We start from the raw sequence: 19,213 nt of genomic DNA, 5'->3' as shown, positions 1-19,213 counted from the left end.
GTCGCCGGCCTCCAGGTCGTCTTCCCCCTTCGCCAGAGCTAGGAAAGGGTAGAGGAGCCGCCGCTGCTTGACGGAGGTCGCTTCCGAGTCCCGCGGGCAGAGAGAACGATGCGCTCCTCCCTCCCAGGTCCGCTTTGCCCGTGGAGCCCGGACACGCGGGACCCGCCTTCCGCACGCAGGCGGCCACGAGGGGTGGAGACTGGGGCGCTGGCAGAGCATCTGCCTCTCCCCTCCGAGTGCCGGGCCCACGGAACATCCCACCACTGGACCGGATTGGGCGGGGGGGAGGGCGGGGCGGAGAAGAGCTCCGCCCTCCGGGGGGAGGTCCCGGTCTGTCTGGCTCCCCTCGACCGAGAGCCAGCACGCGGCATGGCTCCCCCGACGGGTAACTGCGGGCGGGTGTCTCCCTCCCTCTCCCTCCCTCTCCCTCTCTGCGGCGGGGGTCCTTCTCGGCCGCCCAGGCGGGGAGGGGCCCCCGGGGGTGTCTCTGACGGCGCCCTCTTTCTCTCCCGCCCAGGAAGCGCCCCGGCCAGCCCGACGCCCCGCGGCAGCCGCCTGCGATGGGACCTGGGCGCCGAACAGATCCGCAGCGCCGCCGCCCAGCTGGTCACCCGCACCCGGCAGGTGTACGACGCCGTGGGTGCCCTCCAGCGCCCCGAGGTCTCCTACCAAAACACGCTGCGCGCCCTGGCAGCCGCCGAGCTGGACTACACAGGTGGGCGCGGGCAGAACCCAGGCGGCGCGGCAGACGGGTGGGCGCGGACAGGTGAGCCGGGCGGGGGCCGCTAAAGAGCGTGGCACACAAGTAGGCACGGACAGGTAAGCCGAGCGGGGAGCACCCAGGCGGTCAGGAGGCACTAGTGGGCAGGGACAGGTGAGCTAGGTGGGGAGCGCTAGAGAGCACAGCACACAAGCAGGGACGTGGGGCTAGTTGGCACAGACAGGTAAGCTGGGCGGGGGGGGCAGACAGGTGGGCAAGGGGCGCTAGTGGGCGCGGACAAGTGAGCTGGGTGGGGCTGCCGGCGGATTCCCCGACACAGCCTGACTGCCCCTTCCCCCCTCCCCTGCAGTGCAGCGGAATATGCTGGATTTCCCGCAACACGTCTCTCCCAACCGGGAGATCCGCACAGCCAGCACCGAGGCGGACAAGCAGCTCTCGGAGTTTGACGTGGAGACCAGCATGAGGCAGGATGTCTACCAACGCATCACCTGGCTGCAGGTCAGTTGCCGGCTCTGCCTGGCCCTCCCCAGCCCAGGGCAGAATCAGGGATGATGAGCCCAGACTTGCCCTGACAAAGGCGGACAGGGCGGTTTGTGTGGCCACAAGGCTGAGCCAAGAGCCCTCGGCCAGCGGAGAAGGCGTAGTTGCCTGTCTTTGCGGGAGCCTAAGAGGGCACCCCTGCCCTGATCTCCGTCCCAAGCGCCCCCCCCTCCCCCCATTCTCTGGCCCTCTTTTAGCTGCTGCTGCTCCTCCTCCTCCTCCTCCTCCTCAGCGCACTAGCAGCCATCGCAGCCCTGGACACCTTGGGGCCGGAGATTGGCAAGCACTCCAAGGGGCAGCCCCTGGCGGGTGGGGTCGCCTGCTCTGCCAGAAACCCCTTTCCTTCCCCAGGAGAAGCTGGACGGTACTTCCCTGAAGCCGGAAGCCAAGCGCTACTTGGAGAGGCTGGTCAAGCTGGGCCAACGGAGCGGCCTCCACCTGGCCGGGGAGGTGCAGGAGGTGAGGAGGCTGCCCACTCTGCAAGTGGCTGGGCCAGAGCAAGGGGCAGGAGGCCTGGCGGGCTCAGCCCGTGGCCTCCCCCGATCCCTGGCAGGGAGGCTTTTAAGGCAGAGCGGCTGCTTTGGAACCTTTCCTTGGCGGGGGGGGGGGGGGAGGCGCTGGATCTCTGCTGGGGGTGGGGGGCTACTCACGTAGATTCCTCTCTTTCCCAGAAAATCAAGGAGATTAAGAAGAAGCTGAGCGTTCTCTGCATCGACTTCAGCAAAAACCTCAACGAAGACGCCACTTTTCTAGCTTTTACCAGGGAGGAGCTGGGTGAGGCTGCGGCGGGAGAGGCCTGGCGGCCATGGTGGGAAGGGGCCTGGCCTTGGCCGTGGCCTGTGGGGTGCCACGTTTTCCCCTCAGCGAGGGCTGGGGGCCCCGTTGCAGCCTTCTCAGGGATAAGAATTGGTCCAAGGAAGGTTTCTCACAGGCTCAGCACGTCTGTCTGAAGCCAAAAATGTCAATTGAAAAGCTTGTAAACTTCCACCGTCCAGCACTGATGATGGTTATCCAGTTGGTCATGAAACGCCTGGGGGGAAAAGCAGCCAATCTCAGAGAGCATCAGGGGCCCCGACTGAATTCTGAGCTACAGAGACTCTCTTCCTCATAACTTCCATGACCCCCTCCTACTCCCTCTCCTCCCCTTCCTCCTCTCCCTGGGACAGTTGGATCCACTTCTTCAACCCGGAATTTCTTTCTCCTCTTCCCCCTCCCCCCCCAGCTACCGAGGGCGGGAGGGAGGGCTTTTCGAGCAGCCAAGGGTGGGCGGCACCTGTGCCAGGCTGGCCCTGAAAAGCAGCTTCCCTGAGGTTGGATGGGGGAGGGGGGGTTGCCTGGCACCTCTGCTGTTGCTGGAGGCCCTCTTGGCCCTTCTCACCCCCTCTGCCCAGGAGCCTCTCCTGCCACGATTAGAGCCCTACAGCTGGGCTGCCTTTGCGAGTCCTCCCCCCCCTCTTCTCTCCGCTCCTTCTCCACTCGTGCCCTGCCGTGCTGGCGGCCCCTCTTTCAGTCCGCCTCCCCCGACCTGGCGGTTACAGGTCGGGGCCCAAAGTCACACAGCAGGTGGGGGGAGGGACCGCACCCATTCAGCGTGGATGGGGAGAGAGAGAGAGAAGTTTGCCGGAGCCATGCCAGCGCCCGTCTCTGGGGTTTCCCCAGGTGGGTGGGCGCTCTTGGCTGTCCGGAGCCCAGGCCGCCTAACAAGGCTCCTTCCCTTCAGGAGGGCTCCCCGAGGACTTCCTGAGCTCCCTGGAGAAGGCGGAGGGTGGCAAGCTGAAGGTCACCCTCAAGTACCCCCATTACTTTCCCCTGATGAAGAAGTGCCACGTGCCTGAGACCCGGAAGCAGATGGAGGAGCGGTTCAACTCCCGCTGCAAAGAGGTATGGGGGAGGGGGGGCCTTCCCTGCACCTGCGCTGGCGGGCCAGAGGGCCCACCTAGAGGCTGAACTTGCTCCCCCCACCCCTCGAATGGCACAGGAGAACTGCCGGATCCTCCAACAGCTGGTAGAGCTGCGGGCCCAGAAGTCGGCGCTCCTGGGGTTTGAGACCCACGCAGCTTTTGTGCTGGAGATGAACATGGCCAAGGAGTGCAAGACGGTGGCCTCCTTCCTGGGTGAGGCGTGGGGGAGGCTGGAGGGCACCAGCCAGGAGCCGTCAGCCAAGAGATTGGGAGGGGGGAGCCTTACCCGCCTCGGCATCTTCTGGCTGCTGAGGGACCGAGGGCTCCGCTCTCCAGGGATGCCTGAGCTCCTACCTCACAGCAACCCCAGGAGGTCCTGGCTGCTGGGGGCTGGGCTGGGGCGGGGGGTACAGGGGAAATGTGTTATAGGTTGAAATTTGGAAGGGTTAGGGGCCAAGCCTTGGCACCGGTGGGTGAGCGGTCTCTGCTCACCTCCTGGGCTCCCTGCAGACGAGCTGGCGGCCAAGCTGAAGCCGCTGGGCGAGAAGGAGCGAGCGATCATCCTGGGCCTGAAGCAGAGGGAGTGTGAGCAGCGGGGGCTGCCCTTCGACGGGCGCATCAACGCCTGGGACATGCGCTACTACATGAACCAGGTGGAAGAGACCCAGTACAGCGTGGACCAGAACCTGCTGAAGGAGTTCTTCCCCATGCAAGTGGTGACGGACGGCCTGCTGGGCATCTACCAGGAGCTGCTGGGGCTGACTTTCTGCCGGGAGGAGAATGCCTGGGCCTGGCACGAGGACGTCCAGCTCTACACCGTGCAGGACCTGGCCTCTGGAGAGACCCTTGGCCAGTTCTACCTGGACCTTTACCCGCGGTGAGCCTGGGGGGGGGGGACGGGCAGGCGGTGGGACGTGATCCGCTCTGGGAAGGCCGGGCTGCTGGGCCGCCTTAAATGCGGAGGCCTCTGGGATTCTCTGCAGAGCTCCGGCTGCCCCGTTTCCAAATCCAGGGCGCTGTTTTCTGTTCAGGAGTTCGCTCCCCTCGGGCCCCATCTCGGAAGTGGAGGAGCATGCAGAGACAGGCGATGCTTTGAGAACTCCTCTTGAAACCGAGGGGTTGGGGGCTACTTTGGCCACAGAGGGCAGAGGCTGGCTGGCTGGCTTTCTCCCTTTTTTTTTAAATATATATTTTTTTATTTTCAAAACAGACTCAACACAAAGAATCCTCCTTTTTACATACTGTAGAAAGTGTATCAGTTGATTACAAAAGACTTTCATGCATCTCTTCCACAGTCATCAACCATAATTCATATTAACTCAGATATATTTATATATATTTCCTTTACCTTTACCTTTACCTTTATTTTCGATTTTTATACCGCCCCCTCTCCCCAAAGGGACTCCATCATCATACCTCCATTTTCATTTGACTATAATTGTTTAAACGTCCTTCATCATAAAATATACCAATATTTAAAACATAACCACATACTGGCATTTCATTTGCTATTTCTAATATCCTCCAATAACACTGAATCCTTATGGCCTATTCTAGCTAAACATCCATAATATTTAGTAACAAAAATTTCTAATCCTCCTTTCCAAATCCCTGTTCACAATTTACATTCACTTTCCTTATGTTGTATCCATGTGTGTATGTATATATATATATTCGAATACCAGTAAGGGTATGGCTAGCTGATGAGAGCTAAATAGTTTGAAATAGATCTATACTAGTCTCTATTTATTTATCAGCACAAATACAACACACACACACACACACACACATGTTGTTATCATTATCCCTCCTTTATTTGACTGTATCCTTTATCATAACATTTTTCCCCTAATAATCAAAACTTAACTAAATTTTAACAGTTTTTTATTAACCTTTATATATAACCAAATCTTCCTTTCATAGGTACCATTCAATATTCATATCTAATTATTACTTATCATAGCAATACATATGTATACATTATTATCATTATCAATTATTTATTTAACTATATCTATTGTCACTAAATTTCACTAAGTTTAGCTAGTTTTAGATTATACACTTTCATCTATCAACCTGTATCTTTCCAGTAGCAAAACAATCTCATGTCTTCTGCCATTTGTGGTATCAGTCCTCTAATCATCTCCTTAATCAAATTTGTATGGACTCCTCTTTGCAACTCATTGCTTATTAAGTCTCTCATGAAATTTCAATGCCCTTCTTCTGTTTCCTTGATCAGCTAATCTTTAATTGTCAGTGGTGTTTTCAATGATGTTCGCTCTTTAAATCCATAAATTCTTTTATTTTTTCTTCTTCTGTATCTTGCCATCTAGGGTAGAGTTCCCCCTCCATTTAATTCCTCTTTCCGTATTCCACTCTTTCCATTTCTAGACACAAACCAATCACCATAGATATCAGCGGATTTAATTTCTTTGTGGTCATTTTTCTTTTCGGTTTTTAGGACTCTAACCTCCACTTTTTCCACTTGATAAACATATCCAACTTCATCATCATATTTTATTTATTGTTGTTCTAGATTTTCCAACTTCTCCATCCTCTCAAATGTGTTTGATAATTTCTGAATTTCTAACAATATCTTTTGCAAACTTATTTTGCAAGTTTATTTCTGCTGTTGAGATTGTGCCATTATCTCCAGTTGATAAACACTGCTGCTCTGGCTTGGAAGGTTTTTAGAAGATTAAGCATAAATTCACAATAAGGTCTTATTTTCACTTTTCTCTGGTTAAAGATATACTTCAAAGGAACATCTGTATGCTTATCATGGAGCATGGAGTGCCAAGCCAGAATAATCAGTGAGGAAAGTAGAAGTGTTTTGTTTCCAATACACAAACCTCCAGCCTCCGAGTAGCAGTGACGTCTTTCCCTCTGTTGTTACAATTTTCTTTGTTGCTTTTTGTATCTTTTTTATTCCAAGTAAAAAAAAAGTCAAATTCTTGAATGAAATAGAGAAGAAAAAGGGAAAAACACATGCAGTAATGAAGAAAGATAATTTTAGTCCATAGGTTGCAAAAAATAATAATGAAAAAAAGATAGAAAAAGAAAACGTAATCCATTCGTTTTAAAAGGCTTGCATAAATTCCATCCATGAAAATAGCATTTAAAAAGTAAGATAACCCACTGTCCAAAACCATTCAAAGCTTAATTCCACCACTTATTTCTTCTGTTCTCAAATTTAAATTAACTTTAAGGTTTTTATAGGCAGTCTCTTTTAAAATAGTAAAAATTCCTCACCTTTCCGTAAAACACTTTCTCTTTCCGTATCCTTCTGTTTCGGAGCCACCCCGACTTCATCTCCCTAGGGGCTGTGCTTTTGTCGCCAGCTAGAAGAACTTCTCCTGGATCGATCAGGGACTTCACGATGTCCCTGAGATCATCAGGACTTATTCTTCCCGTTCACCGTCTCTGCGGGATGGTTTAGGTCCGATTGGACCACACAGCGGCAAAAGTATCAACGGCAATCTCAGAGCATTGAGATTGCACGTCGTCTCGTTGCGACATTGGCTCCTCCTCCTCAGGCTGGCTGGCTTTCTCAGTTTGTGGCACCCCCAACATCTCAGCAGTCGCGTCTAGGCTGGTGGAATCTGGCAGACGCTGAATGTCATTGTGTTTCCCTTGTGAGTTAAAAATACCCTGCAGAGCCTCCCCCCCCCCTCTCTCTCTGCTGACCGCTCCTCACTGGTGCCCTCCAGGCCTCACCCACACCTCACCCAGGAAGGCTGCCACCGTCTTGCAGTTTGCTTCAGTGCCCTGGGACACACAGTCTGGGAATCAGGGCTTTGAATGGAAAAGTTTGAAAAATGAAAGAGAAATTGACAAAATCGAGAGTCTCAGCGACCGCTTTGATTTCTCTTCAGGAGGGTCAGTCCCCACCTTCTTTTTTCAACCCTCCCAGTGGGGTCTCCTTGGCCCCTGTGGCTGAGTCCTGGTCCTCTACCACTTCTCTCTCCCTCCCCCTTTCCCAGCAAAGCTGGGCCTCTTTCGCCCGAAGGAGGAGGGTGGGTGTGGGCGGCCTCCGAGGGAGAGATCCGGCTTGGGTGTTGGAGGCCCCTGTGATCTGCTCCTGTGCAGCCCCAGTGTCCAGAGGCCTCCGTCCTTTTCCTCTCCCCGGAGGGCCAGGGGGGACCTTCCCCAATCCAGGTCTTTGAAGGGAAGGAGGCCTCCGCCCATGGCTGTTTCATCTGCTTCTGGTTTCTTTTTGTTTTTTTGAAATTTTTAAAATTATTTTAATTAAACAAGAACGCACACACAAAAAAAGAATCATCCTTCATTACATCTTGTAGAAAGCGTGTCGATTGGTTACAAATAGATTTCGTGCGTTTCTACCACAATCATTATTTATACTTCCTTCATATTGAATTGTACATTTTAAATCAAAAATGTTTATGTATTTTACTATCCATGTACCATCATTCTCATTTAACTAGAATTATTTAAACGTGCTTTTATCTGGAATCATTTGTATTTAAAGACACAACCACCTACTGGCTTTCATTAACTATTCCAATAAACATCCAATGGTTACCCTTTTATAACATATTCTGAAAAAAAATCAATAAGATATCTAAACATTTCCCCCCCCTTTTCCCCCCCAACTCACTATTTAAGGCTTATATCTAATTGCTTTTACTAATGCCAACACATGTAGAAATTGTTAGACATTATCCATTAACATTTCCTTATAATTATTGTAATTAGCTAAAAAATTATTTACTATTTATATCACATCTCCTCTCATCAGACCCAAGAAAGATTACATCTTTATAACAAAATCTAAACAAAAATTTGTTAGTAAAATTAATAAATCTTTTTCCCAGGTCCCAATTTGTAGTTTATATCTAAGTTGCTTTTACTAGTTAAAATTATTATTTCATTATTATTATCGTAATGAATTATTTGTTAACGAATAAACAGTTAAAGAAACAATCTAAAAGCATCTACAAAGTCCTACTTATTAATCACCAAAAATTAACAGTTTTTTATTATCAACATTCATTATCAACCTGTATCTTTCCAGTAACAAAACAGTCTTATCTCTTTTGCCAATTGTTGTGTCAATTCTCTTATTAACTTCTTTGTAAGGTTTTAAAAAACTTCTCTCCGCACTTTTTTGCTTAAAAGATCTCTCAGGTAGTCTCGTTGCCCTTGAACTGGTATTGAAATTAGCGTATCTTTGATTATCAGACGTATTTCTGGAACTGTTTCTCTTCTTAATTCCATCATCAATTCCATATCTTGACACAAGGAATAGAGCTCCAGATTATCAAATTCACTTTTCCATATTCCCTTCTTTCCACTTTCACTCATAAATGCTCCATTAATAAGTTCATCTGTTATCTTTATCTTCTATATCTTCGTTCTCTTCTTTGATTTTTGGGGCTCCAACCCCTTCATCTTTTGCTGTACAAGACAATAGTCTATCCATCTTCTTCTCAAATTTCCCAAATCCTTCCAATATGTTTTGAATTCCAACCAAAAATTCTTGAAAACTTAAGGTTTCCTCATCTGCATATTGATGCATATTTCCAAGAAGACAAAAAGAAAAAAGAGGAGAAAGAAGAAAAAAAATCTAAAATCCACTGCCACTCTAGCCTTCAATGTCTCTTTTGTGTACAAGTTCTTTTAATTTTTTCAAAAAGGAAGGGTTCTATCTTTTTCTTTTCTTTTCCTTCCCTTGCCAAAATATTTCACAAAGGCACCTGCAAAAAAACAATCCGTGCCCTTGGCTCTTTATCAGTTTCCACAAGTAAGCTGCAAACCAGTTACAGAGTCAGGAAAATCAAAGTAAAGGTAACAAAGGATACATTGTTTCAAAAAAAGGGGGGAAACCCAAGTTCTGGCTTCCCCAGTGGCAGATTCGATTTTCTCCTATTTGTTTCAAGCTTATGGAAAACAAAAGTCTTTAAATGTCTTTAATGAAGTTTAATAAGCAGTAGTAGGGAGGATTGTTAGAATAAAAAAAGGTTTTAGTTCAGCCCAAAAATAAGGTAGCAAAGAATAGGAGAAAAAAATATCAATTCATTCACTTAAGAGGAGAAACGGGAAGCATTACAATCACTTCAATCCACAAAACATTGTTACAAAGAAAAAGGAAAAAAAAGACTTTCTAAGGCAGTCCAATAAAGATAAATTTCGCTGCTTTATTCTTTTGCTTAAAGGACTAATTTATCTTTTTAAAAAAAGTTTGGGCAATCATTCTCAAAGAAAAAATCTCACCAGATGGACTCACTTTCACTGCCTTCTTTCCTGAGCTGTCTCCGACTTTGTCAGCCTGGGGCTGTCTGTTTACTGCCAGCTTGGAGAGCTTCCCTTGGGTCAATCAGGGACTTTGTGATGTCCCTGAGACCAGCAAGGATTTGTCTCCCTGTTCACCGTCTCTTCAGGACGGTTTAGGTCCATATGGACCGTGCAGCGATAAAAGTATCAAAGGCGGCCTCGGACTGTCGAGACCGCACATTGTGTCGTCGCGACATTGGCTCGAATCTCACTTATCTGCCTCTCTTGTCTGGCGATTCCTCCGCAGTCCGTGGCCGACCCTAAGAGGCAAAAGCCCTGCACCCTTCGGGCCATTTCCCTGAGGCTGCTGAGACTGCTGGCTCTTCCTGTGGATCTTTGGGAGTGGGGGGTCTTCTGCATTTCTCCACACTCTGCTCTTGGTCTTCCCTGCTGGCAGGCCCAGTGCGTCTTCGGCCATTGGACTCCTGAGAGCCCAGCACCGGTTGTAGGTCTCCCTCCTCCCTCCCTCCCGTTTCCAAGCCCTGCTCGCCTTCTCCCAGTCCAGCTTCCTTGGCAGCTGTTCCACAGAGAGGCTGACTAAAGAAAGGGAGGGGATGTCACCTTGTCTTTCCCCCCCCTTCCCCCAGCCTGAAGCTTCTCCGCGTTCTGGCCGTCCTGAGGCTTCCTGGCCTGCCCTTTGGGGTCCACGAGGACAAGGAGATGCCCGTTTCCTGAAGGCCATTCCAACACAAAGGCCTTTCTAGGCTCCTTGAAGCCGGTGGGGGTTTCTTTCTGGTGTTTCCTGGCCTTTTCAGTCACCCAGCAGGTGGGAGCAGCAATGCCCCCCACCCTCTGCCCCTCGACCTTTCCTAAAGCCGGCTTGAACACCTGGCATCTTTTCTTCCATGTCAGATGCTGATCTGGGCTGCATGGGAAAGTAAGGACGTTGTATGATAGTTTGCACGTTCTGTGAAATTTCTCTGTGTGTGTGTGTGTGTGTGTGTGTGGTGTGTTGGCCTATAGGTTGACCCCTCGCAGTAGGTTGGCTGCTGAGTTGTTCTCCAGGTTTGGTGGCCTAAAGAGTTGGCTGGTTCTTCTTCGGTTGCCGGAGTCTCCGTCCCTTCCTGTAGCCCAGGGACTTGGTAGGGACTCCGGGGGCTGCTTGTCTTTTCCTTCTGGCAGGCGGGCAAGAACCTTGTTGAGGTTTTGGCTTCGTCTTCCGCTTGTACAAAGGATCTGGCCCATAGGGAGGAAAGGGTTCTGGGCAGAACCGCTTCCTGCCTCACCTGTGAGCCTCACCTGTTCTTACTTGAAAGCAGGAGTGATGCAAGCAGGGAAACGGTGTGAGCAACATACACTGATGCCAAATTTATGTGCAGACTTTTTTTTATAGCGCCCCTGGGAAAAAGTTTCTAACAAAGCAAAACAATATTTATTATTCAAGGCTTATTTTCAGAAATAGCCGTTCACTTTTTCAAAGGCTGGGTATGGGTAGCAACCCACCACCTGCGTTTTTTTGGGGGGAGGAATCAGTATACCATCCCAGTGTTCCCAAAAAACAGAATAACCGGCTAACGGAAAGGACCTTTTGAGGTCTTCTAGTCCAGCCTGCTGCTCAGGCTGGAGACCCTATGTCATTCCAGACAAATGGATGTCCAGTCTCTCCTGAAAAGCCTCCAGGGAGGTTTCCAGCAGAGCAAGGATCTGGCCTTCGCTTATGCCCGGCAGTGGGAGCCTTGGGGGGTGAAAGGGGCCACTGTGAGTCTTTGGAAACCATCGTCCGCTTCGGGGCTGCTCTGACCTACGTTCCCTCTAAGGTGCGCGGCTGCGCTAGCGCGCAGGTGGCAAGAAAACACCGCGCAGCAGTTTTCAACTGCCACGCAGTGATTTCTATTGCCACAGGCTTTGGAAGCTGGGGAGGTCCTTTGCAGGCAGCTAGAACGGGCCGCCTGCAAAGGACTTCCCCAGACTTGCTTTGAGGAGCACGGGGTGACTGAGGCTAGTTGTGAAGCCCCAAAGCCCCCACCGCCACCGGAAGAACTGCTGCCACCTCCTCCTCCTCCTCCTCTAACAGGCAGCACTGCCGGATTTGCCGCCCGGCGCTGCGGCTGAGATGAAGCCGGCAAAGCTCCAGCCGGCATCTCCGCGCGTGGCAGCGGCGCCTCCCCTCTGCTCGGAGCACCTGAGCTCAGCGCTGGGTTACCCCTGCCTGCCCCCTCCTCCTCCTCCGCCGTGCTTTTGAAGAGCCATGAGGCTGCGGGAGACAGTAGGAAGGCGGGGAGGGAGCAGGGGGAAAAAAAGCCTCATGGTTCTTCAAAAGCACGGAGGAGGAGAAGCGGGCACGGGTTACCCAGCGCTGAGCTCAGGAGCAAATCTGGTGGTGCTGTTGGAGGAGGAGGAGGTAGCAGCAGTTATTCTGGTGGCAACTCGTCGGCAACTTCAGCAGCAGCCCTGCCCACAATGAAGAAAGCAGAGATGGAGCAGATACACGCAGATGACGTCGCTGCAACATGACTGGAGGAGGAATTCTGGGAGTTGAAGTCCACAAGTGTTAAAGCTGTCAGGTTTGAAGAGATCTGCATTTTTTTTCTAGGGGTGGAAGGGTCTTGTAACTTGACAGCTTTAAGACTTCCATGCTTCAAATGCCAGAGTTCCTGAGCCAACAGGACTGGAGGAGAAATTCTGGGAATTGAAGTCCACAAATCTTAAAGCTGTCAGGTTTGAAGACCCCTGGGGTTTTTTTTCCCTAAAGGGTTATGGGTGCAAGGGTCTTGTAACTTGACAGCTTTAAGACTTCCATGCTTCAAATGCCAGAGTTCCTGAGCCAACAGGACTGGAGGAGAAATTCTGGGAATTGAAGTCCACAAATCTTAAAGCTGTCAGGTTTGAAGACCCCTGGGGGGTTTTTTCCCTAAAGGGTTAGGGGTGCAAGGGTCTTGTAACTTGACAGCTTTAAGACTTCCATGCTTCAAATGCCAGAGTTCCTGAGCCAACAGGACTGGAGGAGAAATTCTGGGAGTTGAAGTCCACAAATCTTAAAGCTGTCAGGTTTGAAGACCCCTGGGGGTTTTTTTCCCTAAAGGGTTAGGGGTGCAAGGGTCTTGTAACTTGACAGCTTTAAGAGTTGCATGCTTCAAATGCCAGAGTTTCTGAGCCAACATTTTGGTTGCTAAGCAGGAGCGTTGTTAAGTGATACTGATATTATATAACACTTTGAATTAAGCGGGTACCTTGAAGAAACATAACTTTGAGTTTCAAATAATACTGATTTCGTTGTTGTCTTAGGTGACATCTGTGAAAAAAATTCGGGTGCTCAGGCATGAAAATGTGCCGCTCAAACACTATACTTTTCTGCTCACATCGAAAAAAAATTAGAGGGAACATTGGCTCTGACCTCTTCTTTTGGCTCCTGTCTGCACCAGGGAGGGCAAATACGGGCACGCGGCCTGCTTTGGCCTGCAGCCCGGCTGCCTGTTGCCGGACGGCAGCCGCCAGACTGCTGTGGCTGCCATGGTGGCCAACTTCACCAAGCCAACGCAGGAGGTGCCTTCCCTATTGCAGCACGACGAGGTGGAGACCTACTTCCACGAGTTTGGCCATGTCATGCACCAGTTGTGCTCCCAGGTGAGGCGCAGTCCGCGGGGAAGGGGTGTCCCGTCCTACCCCCGAGGCTGGCCTCCTGACCTTCTCCCCCCACTCACAGGCCGACTTCGCCATGTTCAGCGGGACCCACGTGGAGCGAGACTTCGTGGAGGCCCCGTCTCAGATGCTGGAGAATTGGGTGTGGGAGAAGATTCCCCTGCAGCGCATGGCCAGGCACTACAAGACAGCCGAGCGCATCCCCTCCGAACTGCTGGAGAAGCTCATCCGCTCCCGCCAGGCCAACACAGGTGAACGGGGAACGGACTTCGTGGGGAAGGAGCCCGCTCTCTGCTTGGGCAGCTCTGGCCTCCAGGGCCGTGGGAGGGAGAGATAGCAGCAGAGAGCCCGAATTGCCCCCCACGTGCCACTCGTGTGTTTGCAGCCAGTTGTGGTGGGCCTCGCCCTCTCTGTAGGCTGGGCCCCTCTTGGGCTCTGCCCCAGTTGTCCTGCAGAGCCAGGGAGAGGACATGGGGCTGGGCCGAAGGACCCCAATGGGCAGAAGTTACCCGACTTGAGCCGGGTGTCCCATTCAACCAAGAGGCTGCCTAGGGGGCTGGGGGATCTGCGAAGACCCTTCCTCCTCAGCTGCACTGCAGCACAAGGGATGCTTCCGACAGCACTGGGTGAAGTGCCGGGTCCCCCGTGAGGATCTCCCTGCCCCACGGGGCACAGCCTCCTCAGCTGGGAGAGCACCGGCCCCTGCTGGCCCAGAGGTGGGGCATGGACCGTCTGGGGAGCCTAGGGGAGCCCTGCGGCCAACACCCTGTTTTCCCCCTTGGCTTCCCAGGGCTCTTCAACCTGCGGCAGATCGTCTTGGCTAAGGTCGATCAGGCGCTTCACAAGCAGCCGAAAGCGGATCCCGCCGAGGAATACGCCCGGCTCTGCGAGGAGATCCTGGGAGTCCCAGCCACGCCGGGTAAGAGGCGGGGAGAAGAGGCCGCAGGCAACCGGGCATTCTCAGAGCACTTCCCCTCCCTCCCCCCTCCCTCCCCGCTTTGGGGGCGGGGTTGGGAAGCAGGGGGGCAGCTGGCTGGCATCATCCGTCCCCCTGGAGAATTCGCCTTTGCTGAGCAAAGCCCCTGCTTGAGGACTGGCCCCCTTCAGCAGCTCTGCCCCCCCAAGGCCCCTGCCGGCCTCCAAGGACTGGAGGGGACAGACGGGGGGCTTGTCAGGTTACCACCCCAAAGTCCACGCAGGGAGCAGCCCCCTCAGTGGAACAGGCCAGAGTTTGCTGGGACGACCCATTTCTCTCCTTGCAGAGACACAGCAGGCTAATCCATGAGGGTGGTGTGTGTGTGTGTGTGTGTGTGTGTGTGTGTGTGTACGGGGGCATTTTCTGCCAGGAGATCTGGTTTGTGGGGGACGCCACTGGGTGCCCCCGTCCTCGGGCCTGCCTAAAGCAAAGCCACCCTCTGGGGTTGCCTGGGGGGAGCCGGGAGGAGGAAGTGGCTCAGAAGCGGCTTGGGAAGCTTCCCAGTCCCAGGTGGAAGGGTTGCCGGCCTTCTCCCCACCCCCACCCCCAATGCCGCAGCCGGGCCTGACCCTGCCCTCTTTTCCCTCGGCCTCAGGTACCAACATGCCGGCCACCTTTGGCCACTTAGCAGGAGGCTACGACGCCCAGTACTACGGCTACCTGTGGAGCGAGGTCTATTCCATGGACATGTTCCACACCCGCTTCAAGCAGGAGGGAGTCATGAACTCTAAGGTACGGAAAGCCCCTCCCACACAGCTGGGGAGGGCCCCCTCCTGCCTGCCGAGGGGAGGACCCCCAGACGGAACCGCTCTTGCTCTTTGCAGGTGGGGCTGGACTACCGGAAGTGCATCCTGCGGCCAGGCGGGTCGGTGGACGCTGCGGAGATGCTGCTCCAGTTCCTCGGAAGGCCCCCCACCCAGGACGCCTTCCTGGAAAGCAAGGGGCTGGCCGTGGCCCCCCTGCCCTCGGCGCGCTGAACGCCTGCTGCCCCTCCGTGGGTCAGCCGTGGACATGGCCCTCTCCCGGGTGCTGCCCCTGTGGTAGATTTAGTGGTGTGCTTGGATTGAAGCTGCCCCCTCCCACTCGTGTCACGGGGAGGGGGCAGAGGCATGATTAAACGGCTTTCTCACCCGCATTCTCTGGTGGCGGTGCTGAAAAGGACTCTGGGGGCTGTCGGCACGCGAGGTGTGGACGGAAGGAGCCTCACTTCAGACCAGCAGCTTCTGGGGAGAGCTTCTGCTCTTTCCACGGGGGAAGGGAAGGGCAGCTTTTGGGGTGTCCTGGGATCTTGCCCCTTTGAGCCAGGCGTCTGCCTCCACCTCAGGCCAGCTTCATCCTGGCTTCCCAGGGGGCTCTGTGGGTTCCCAGGTGGTGGGGGGCTCTCCTGAGGGACGCAGAGCCCTCCGGGAACAGGAGGCAGCCCCACGGCTTGTGATGCTCGACTGGGAAGGGCCAACGTGGACAGTGGGGGCAAGGGGCGGTTTGCAAGGGCTGGCATTTTCCTTCTCCGGACAGGCCTGATCGCTGGATGAGTCCAGCAGTTCCCACCTGTCCGACAGCCGGCGGGCAGATGCTGGCCAGGGCGCCCAGCGTGAGGCTGTGGCCGTGTGAAGCCAGACTCAAGGGGTCCACATTGGGCCGGTGGGGATCTCAACTCCAGGCAGCCGGTCTTTGGTGCCTCGGCTGCTGCTGCCGCTGCCCCTGTTGCAGTCCTGGAGGGGGGAGGGCAGAGAGCCCCCCCCTGGTCAGGCTGGAGGCCCATGAGAGGCTCCAGGGCCCACAGCCCTGCCTGCCTGCCTTTGCCTCCCTCCTGGGCCTCCATTGCCTGGGGCAGACTCGGCCTCTTCCTGTTGCAAACGGCTAGAGCTCAGAGCTCGGCTGGCCGCTGGCCTCTGCTACTGTCCTTTGGGGCTTGGGGCAGGGAGCCCTGCTGGCTGCTGTGGCAACGGGGGCCTCCCAAGAGGTCTGCCTTGCATGGGAGTAGCCCAGTGGACAGAAGGAGGGGGGGCTCAGCTCATCTGCCCCTCCCTCTTCGTCTCACAATTGGTCACCTTCACAGAAGTAGGAGGAAAAAACGGTGCCTGGCACCAACCAGGAGTCCTCCTTCCAGGCGGCTGTTTTGGGGAGAGGCAGGAAGGAATGGAAAGCGAAAGCCATCCCGGTGACTGACCCAGGTTGGGTCCTGCAGAACGGAAAGTGGCTGCCAGCCTGGGCTGCCCTGGACAGCCAGGGAAATGGGCAAACCTGGCTGGGCCTTCCTCGGGTCATGCGAGGGGTTTGGATTCAGCCGGCCCCCACAGTTGCACATCGGCTTCCAAGCCGCCATCATGAATGGATTTCCCACAGGACCCAGTGGGCTCCAACCGCTGCCTCCTGTGCCCAGGACATGATGGTAACTTAAGGACTCATGGATCTCGTCTGAGCTACACCTTGTCCTAGATGGCATCTTTCCTGGGGTGGGAGGTGGGGGAGGGGTAACATCTGGCAAGGGATGCAGTGGGCCGGCTGTCTTGCAAGCGCACTTCTGGGTGGCTGACACCTGAAAGCATTGCTCCAATCTCAGAGAATGGCAGGATAGATAAAATGCCCCTGAGGATGAACAGATCAGCAAGTGGTCCATTCAATGTCCCCCCCAGGCCCCCCTCAAGGGAACCAGGCTTTGCAGAGCTCCCCCCCCCCGCATTGGGGTGCCAGGAGGGATCTCTGGTTAATTTTGCTGGCGCTCCGAAGGGGCTGCAGAGGAGGGTCTCGCCAGCTGACCCTCTGGAGAGGGCATCTGCTAATGTGCAAAGCCAAAAGAAGATTTGGCGTGGGGAGTGCCCCTCCCCCAGCCAGATGCAGCCAGTGGATTGTAAACCAGCCAAATTACCAGCCAAAGTGTCGGTTTTCAGCACCATCTTTTCAACCCTCAAAAGTCTTTTGTCCTGCCGGTTCCAGACGTCCTAAATGGTAACATGGTTCTTTTGAGAAAACCCAGGCTGCCTTCCCTGGGAAGTATCATTCCCACATTAATCCCAAAGAACCTGGCTTGGTGGAGCCCAGCCCAGCCCTGAACTGGGAAATCTCCCAGGAGGTGACTCCCCCTTCCCCCCAGCCTCTCTTCCCTGGCTTCATCAGGAACACCTGTGAGGTCAGGAAGGAGGGATGGTTCGATGTTGGGCCCATGGCTGAGGTGCAGACTTTGGGGTCTTTAAGTCCCAATGAGTGCCAGGGTCTTCCAGGTTAAACGAGCGATTAACCTATTGGAACGGCTTGCCTTCGGAAATTGTGGGTGCTCCATCATGGGAGGCTTTTAAGAAGAGGCTGGGCAGCCACTTGTCTAAAAAGGTCTAGAGCCTCCTGCTTGAGCAGGGGGGGATTGGACTAGAGAGGGACCTCCGAGGTCCCTCCCCACTCTCTTTTTCTGTTAAATGATACCTGCAGATCAGGCTGCCCTGTGAGGGTAGTGACCTCTTTTTGGGTCAAGGTTTTCAAATGGCATCCTGAGTCCAGTTTTGGTCACCACGATTTAGAAAAGATGTGGAGAGTCTGGAAAGAGTGCAGAGAAGAGCAACAAGAATAATTAGGGACTGGAGGCTAAAACATTTAAAAAACGGTTCCAGGAATTGAGCAGGGCTAATCTAGAGAAGACAAAGGACCAGGGGAGACATGACAGCAGTCTTCCAATATCTCAGGGGCTGCCACAAAGAAGAGGGAGTCCAGCTATTCTCCAAGGCACCTGTGGACAGAACAAGAACCAATGGGTGGAAACTAACCAAGGAGAGAAGCAACTTAGAACTGAGGAGAAACTTCCTGACAGTGACCCCCAAAGGTGCTTTTTCAGGAGGCAACTGGACTTCCTTGTTTTTTCTTTGAAGACGTTTCGGTTCTCGTCCGAGAAGCTTCTTCAGCTCTGACTGGATGGTGGGGAAAGGAAGGCTCTCCGTCACCCAGGTTATGGCTGTCCCAAAGGTGCTTTTTCAGGAGGCAGCCGGGCTTTGTTTTTTCTTCTTTAAAGACGCTGCAATGAGAAGCGAAATGTCTTCAAAGAAAAAACAGGAAAGTCCAGTTGCCTCCTGGAAAAGCTCCTTTGGGACAACCTGGGAGACGGAGAACCTCCACAGACTTTTCCTGACCGTGAGAACTATTAATCATTGGAAGCAGGGGCTCCATCACTGGAAGGTTTTAGGAGAACCATTTGTCCCAAGAGAAAGGGGTTTTTTCTGCTTGGGCCTGGGCTTAGATAGACGACTTCCAGGTCCCTTCCAACTCTGCTGTAATAGATTCCATACAACAACTCGGTTTTGGGGGATTCACGAGGCAGCTCACTGGGCGTACTTGGGGCGGACCTCATGTTAATGTCGGTCAGAGGAATATGTTTGCAAACCCCCCAGCAGCCGGACTCTGACGTGGGTCCCATGTAAAATACACCAATGAGGACCATCCAGGCTGACATTCTCTCTCTCTCTCTCTTTCTTAAATACATATACTGCTCCACAGTGCTTTTACAGCCCCTCTCTAAGCGGTTCACAGAGTCAGCCTCTTGCCCCCAACAATCTGGGCCCTCATTTTACCCACCTGGGAAGGAGGGAAGGCTGAATCAACATAGAGCCTGATGGGATTCGATCTGGCAAATTGGAGCCTTCCCGGCAATCAGCAGAAGTAGCCTGCAGTACTGCCCTCTAAGCACTGCGCCTCCGGCCCTCCGCCGGCCCCTCCAGGGGGATCCGGGAGCCGCCGATGAAGGGCGAGAGGCCGGGCTATTTTTAACCTGGGCTAATTTCAGCCGTTTATTTTGGGGGTGCATCCAGGCAGATTAAGTTCTGCAATGCCTGTCTGGTCTTCGGGGCCTGAAGAAGTTCGGCAACGACCCCATGGCGACGGCGCTTCAGCAGCAACCTGGAGAACGACGGCGCCGCCGACCGGGGGCTGGGGGCGCAGTTTCCCAAAGCAGGGCTGTCCGGCCACCTCACCCCCTGAATCTCAGTAGCCGAAGAAAGGCCTGAGCCGCCGCTTGAGCTAGCGAGGCCTCCGGGCTGGGAAGAGCACAGCGCCTTCCCATCCTGCGGGGACCAAGGCTCGTCCCTTTCTCTGGCGAACGCAGGCAGGCAGCTGCGACCCCCAGCCCCGCTCCGGGGCTGTTCCCGGCCTGGCCTTCGCTCCCCATGCTGCGAGGGGCGCTCCATAGTTCTGGTGGAGGACGGGCCCTGATTGCTCCTGCTG

At 53.6% G+C, this 19,213-nt stretch overlaps 1 protein-coding gene across 2 annotated transcripts; it reads left to right on the top strand.

Annotated features, from left to right (window-relative positions):
* Position 1: 1 nt before the first annotated feature.
* Positions 2-15,146, top strand: THOP1 (thimet oligopeptidase 1). Of its 2 annotated transcripts, none has more exons than XM_081936211.1 (13): positions 2-127; positions 518-715; positions 1,071-1,219; positions 1,613-1,720; positions 1,933-2,035; positions 2,982-3,142; positions 3,240-3,375; positions 3,673-4,039; positions 12,819-13,020; positions 13,100-13,286; positions 13,826-13,954; positions 14,607-14,743; positions 14,836-15,146. In XM_081936211.1, the coding sequence occupies exons 1-13, from the start codon at positions 109-111 to the stop codon at positions 14,986-14,988; spliced, it is 2,049 nt and encodes a 682-aa protein (XP_081792337.1). In that variant the 5' UTR covers positions 2-108; the 3' UTR covers positions 14,989-15,146. The 2 variants fall into 2 exon arrangements, with proteins under 2 accessions (XP_081792337.1, XP_081792338.1); XM_081936212.1 differs by lacking the exon at positions 2-127 and adding an exon at positions 177-385.
* Positions 15,147-19,213: the final 4,067 nt, after the last annotated feature.

This window comes from Natrix helvetica (assembly GCF_964273705.1).
Source record: "Natrix helvetica genome assembly, chromosome: 1".
Classification (NCBI taxonomy): domain Eukaryota; kingdom Metazoa; phylum Chordata; class Lepidosauria; order Squamata; family Natricidae; genus Natrix; species Natrix helvetica.
This window is presented reverse-complemented; position numbering and strand designations above follow the sequence as displayed.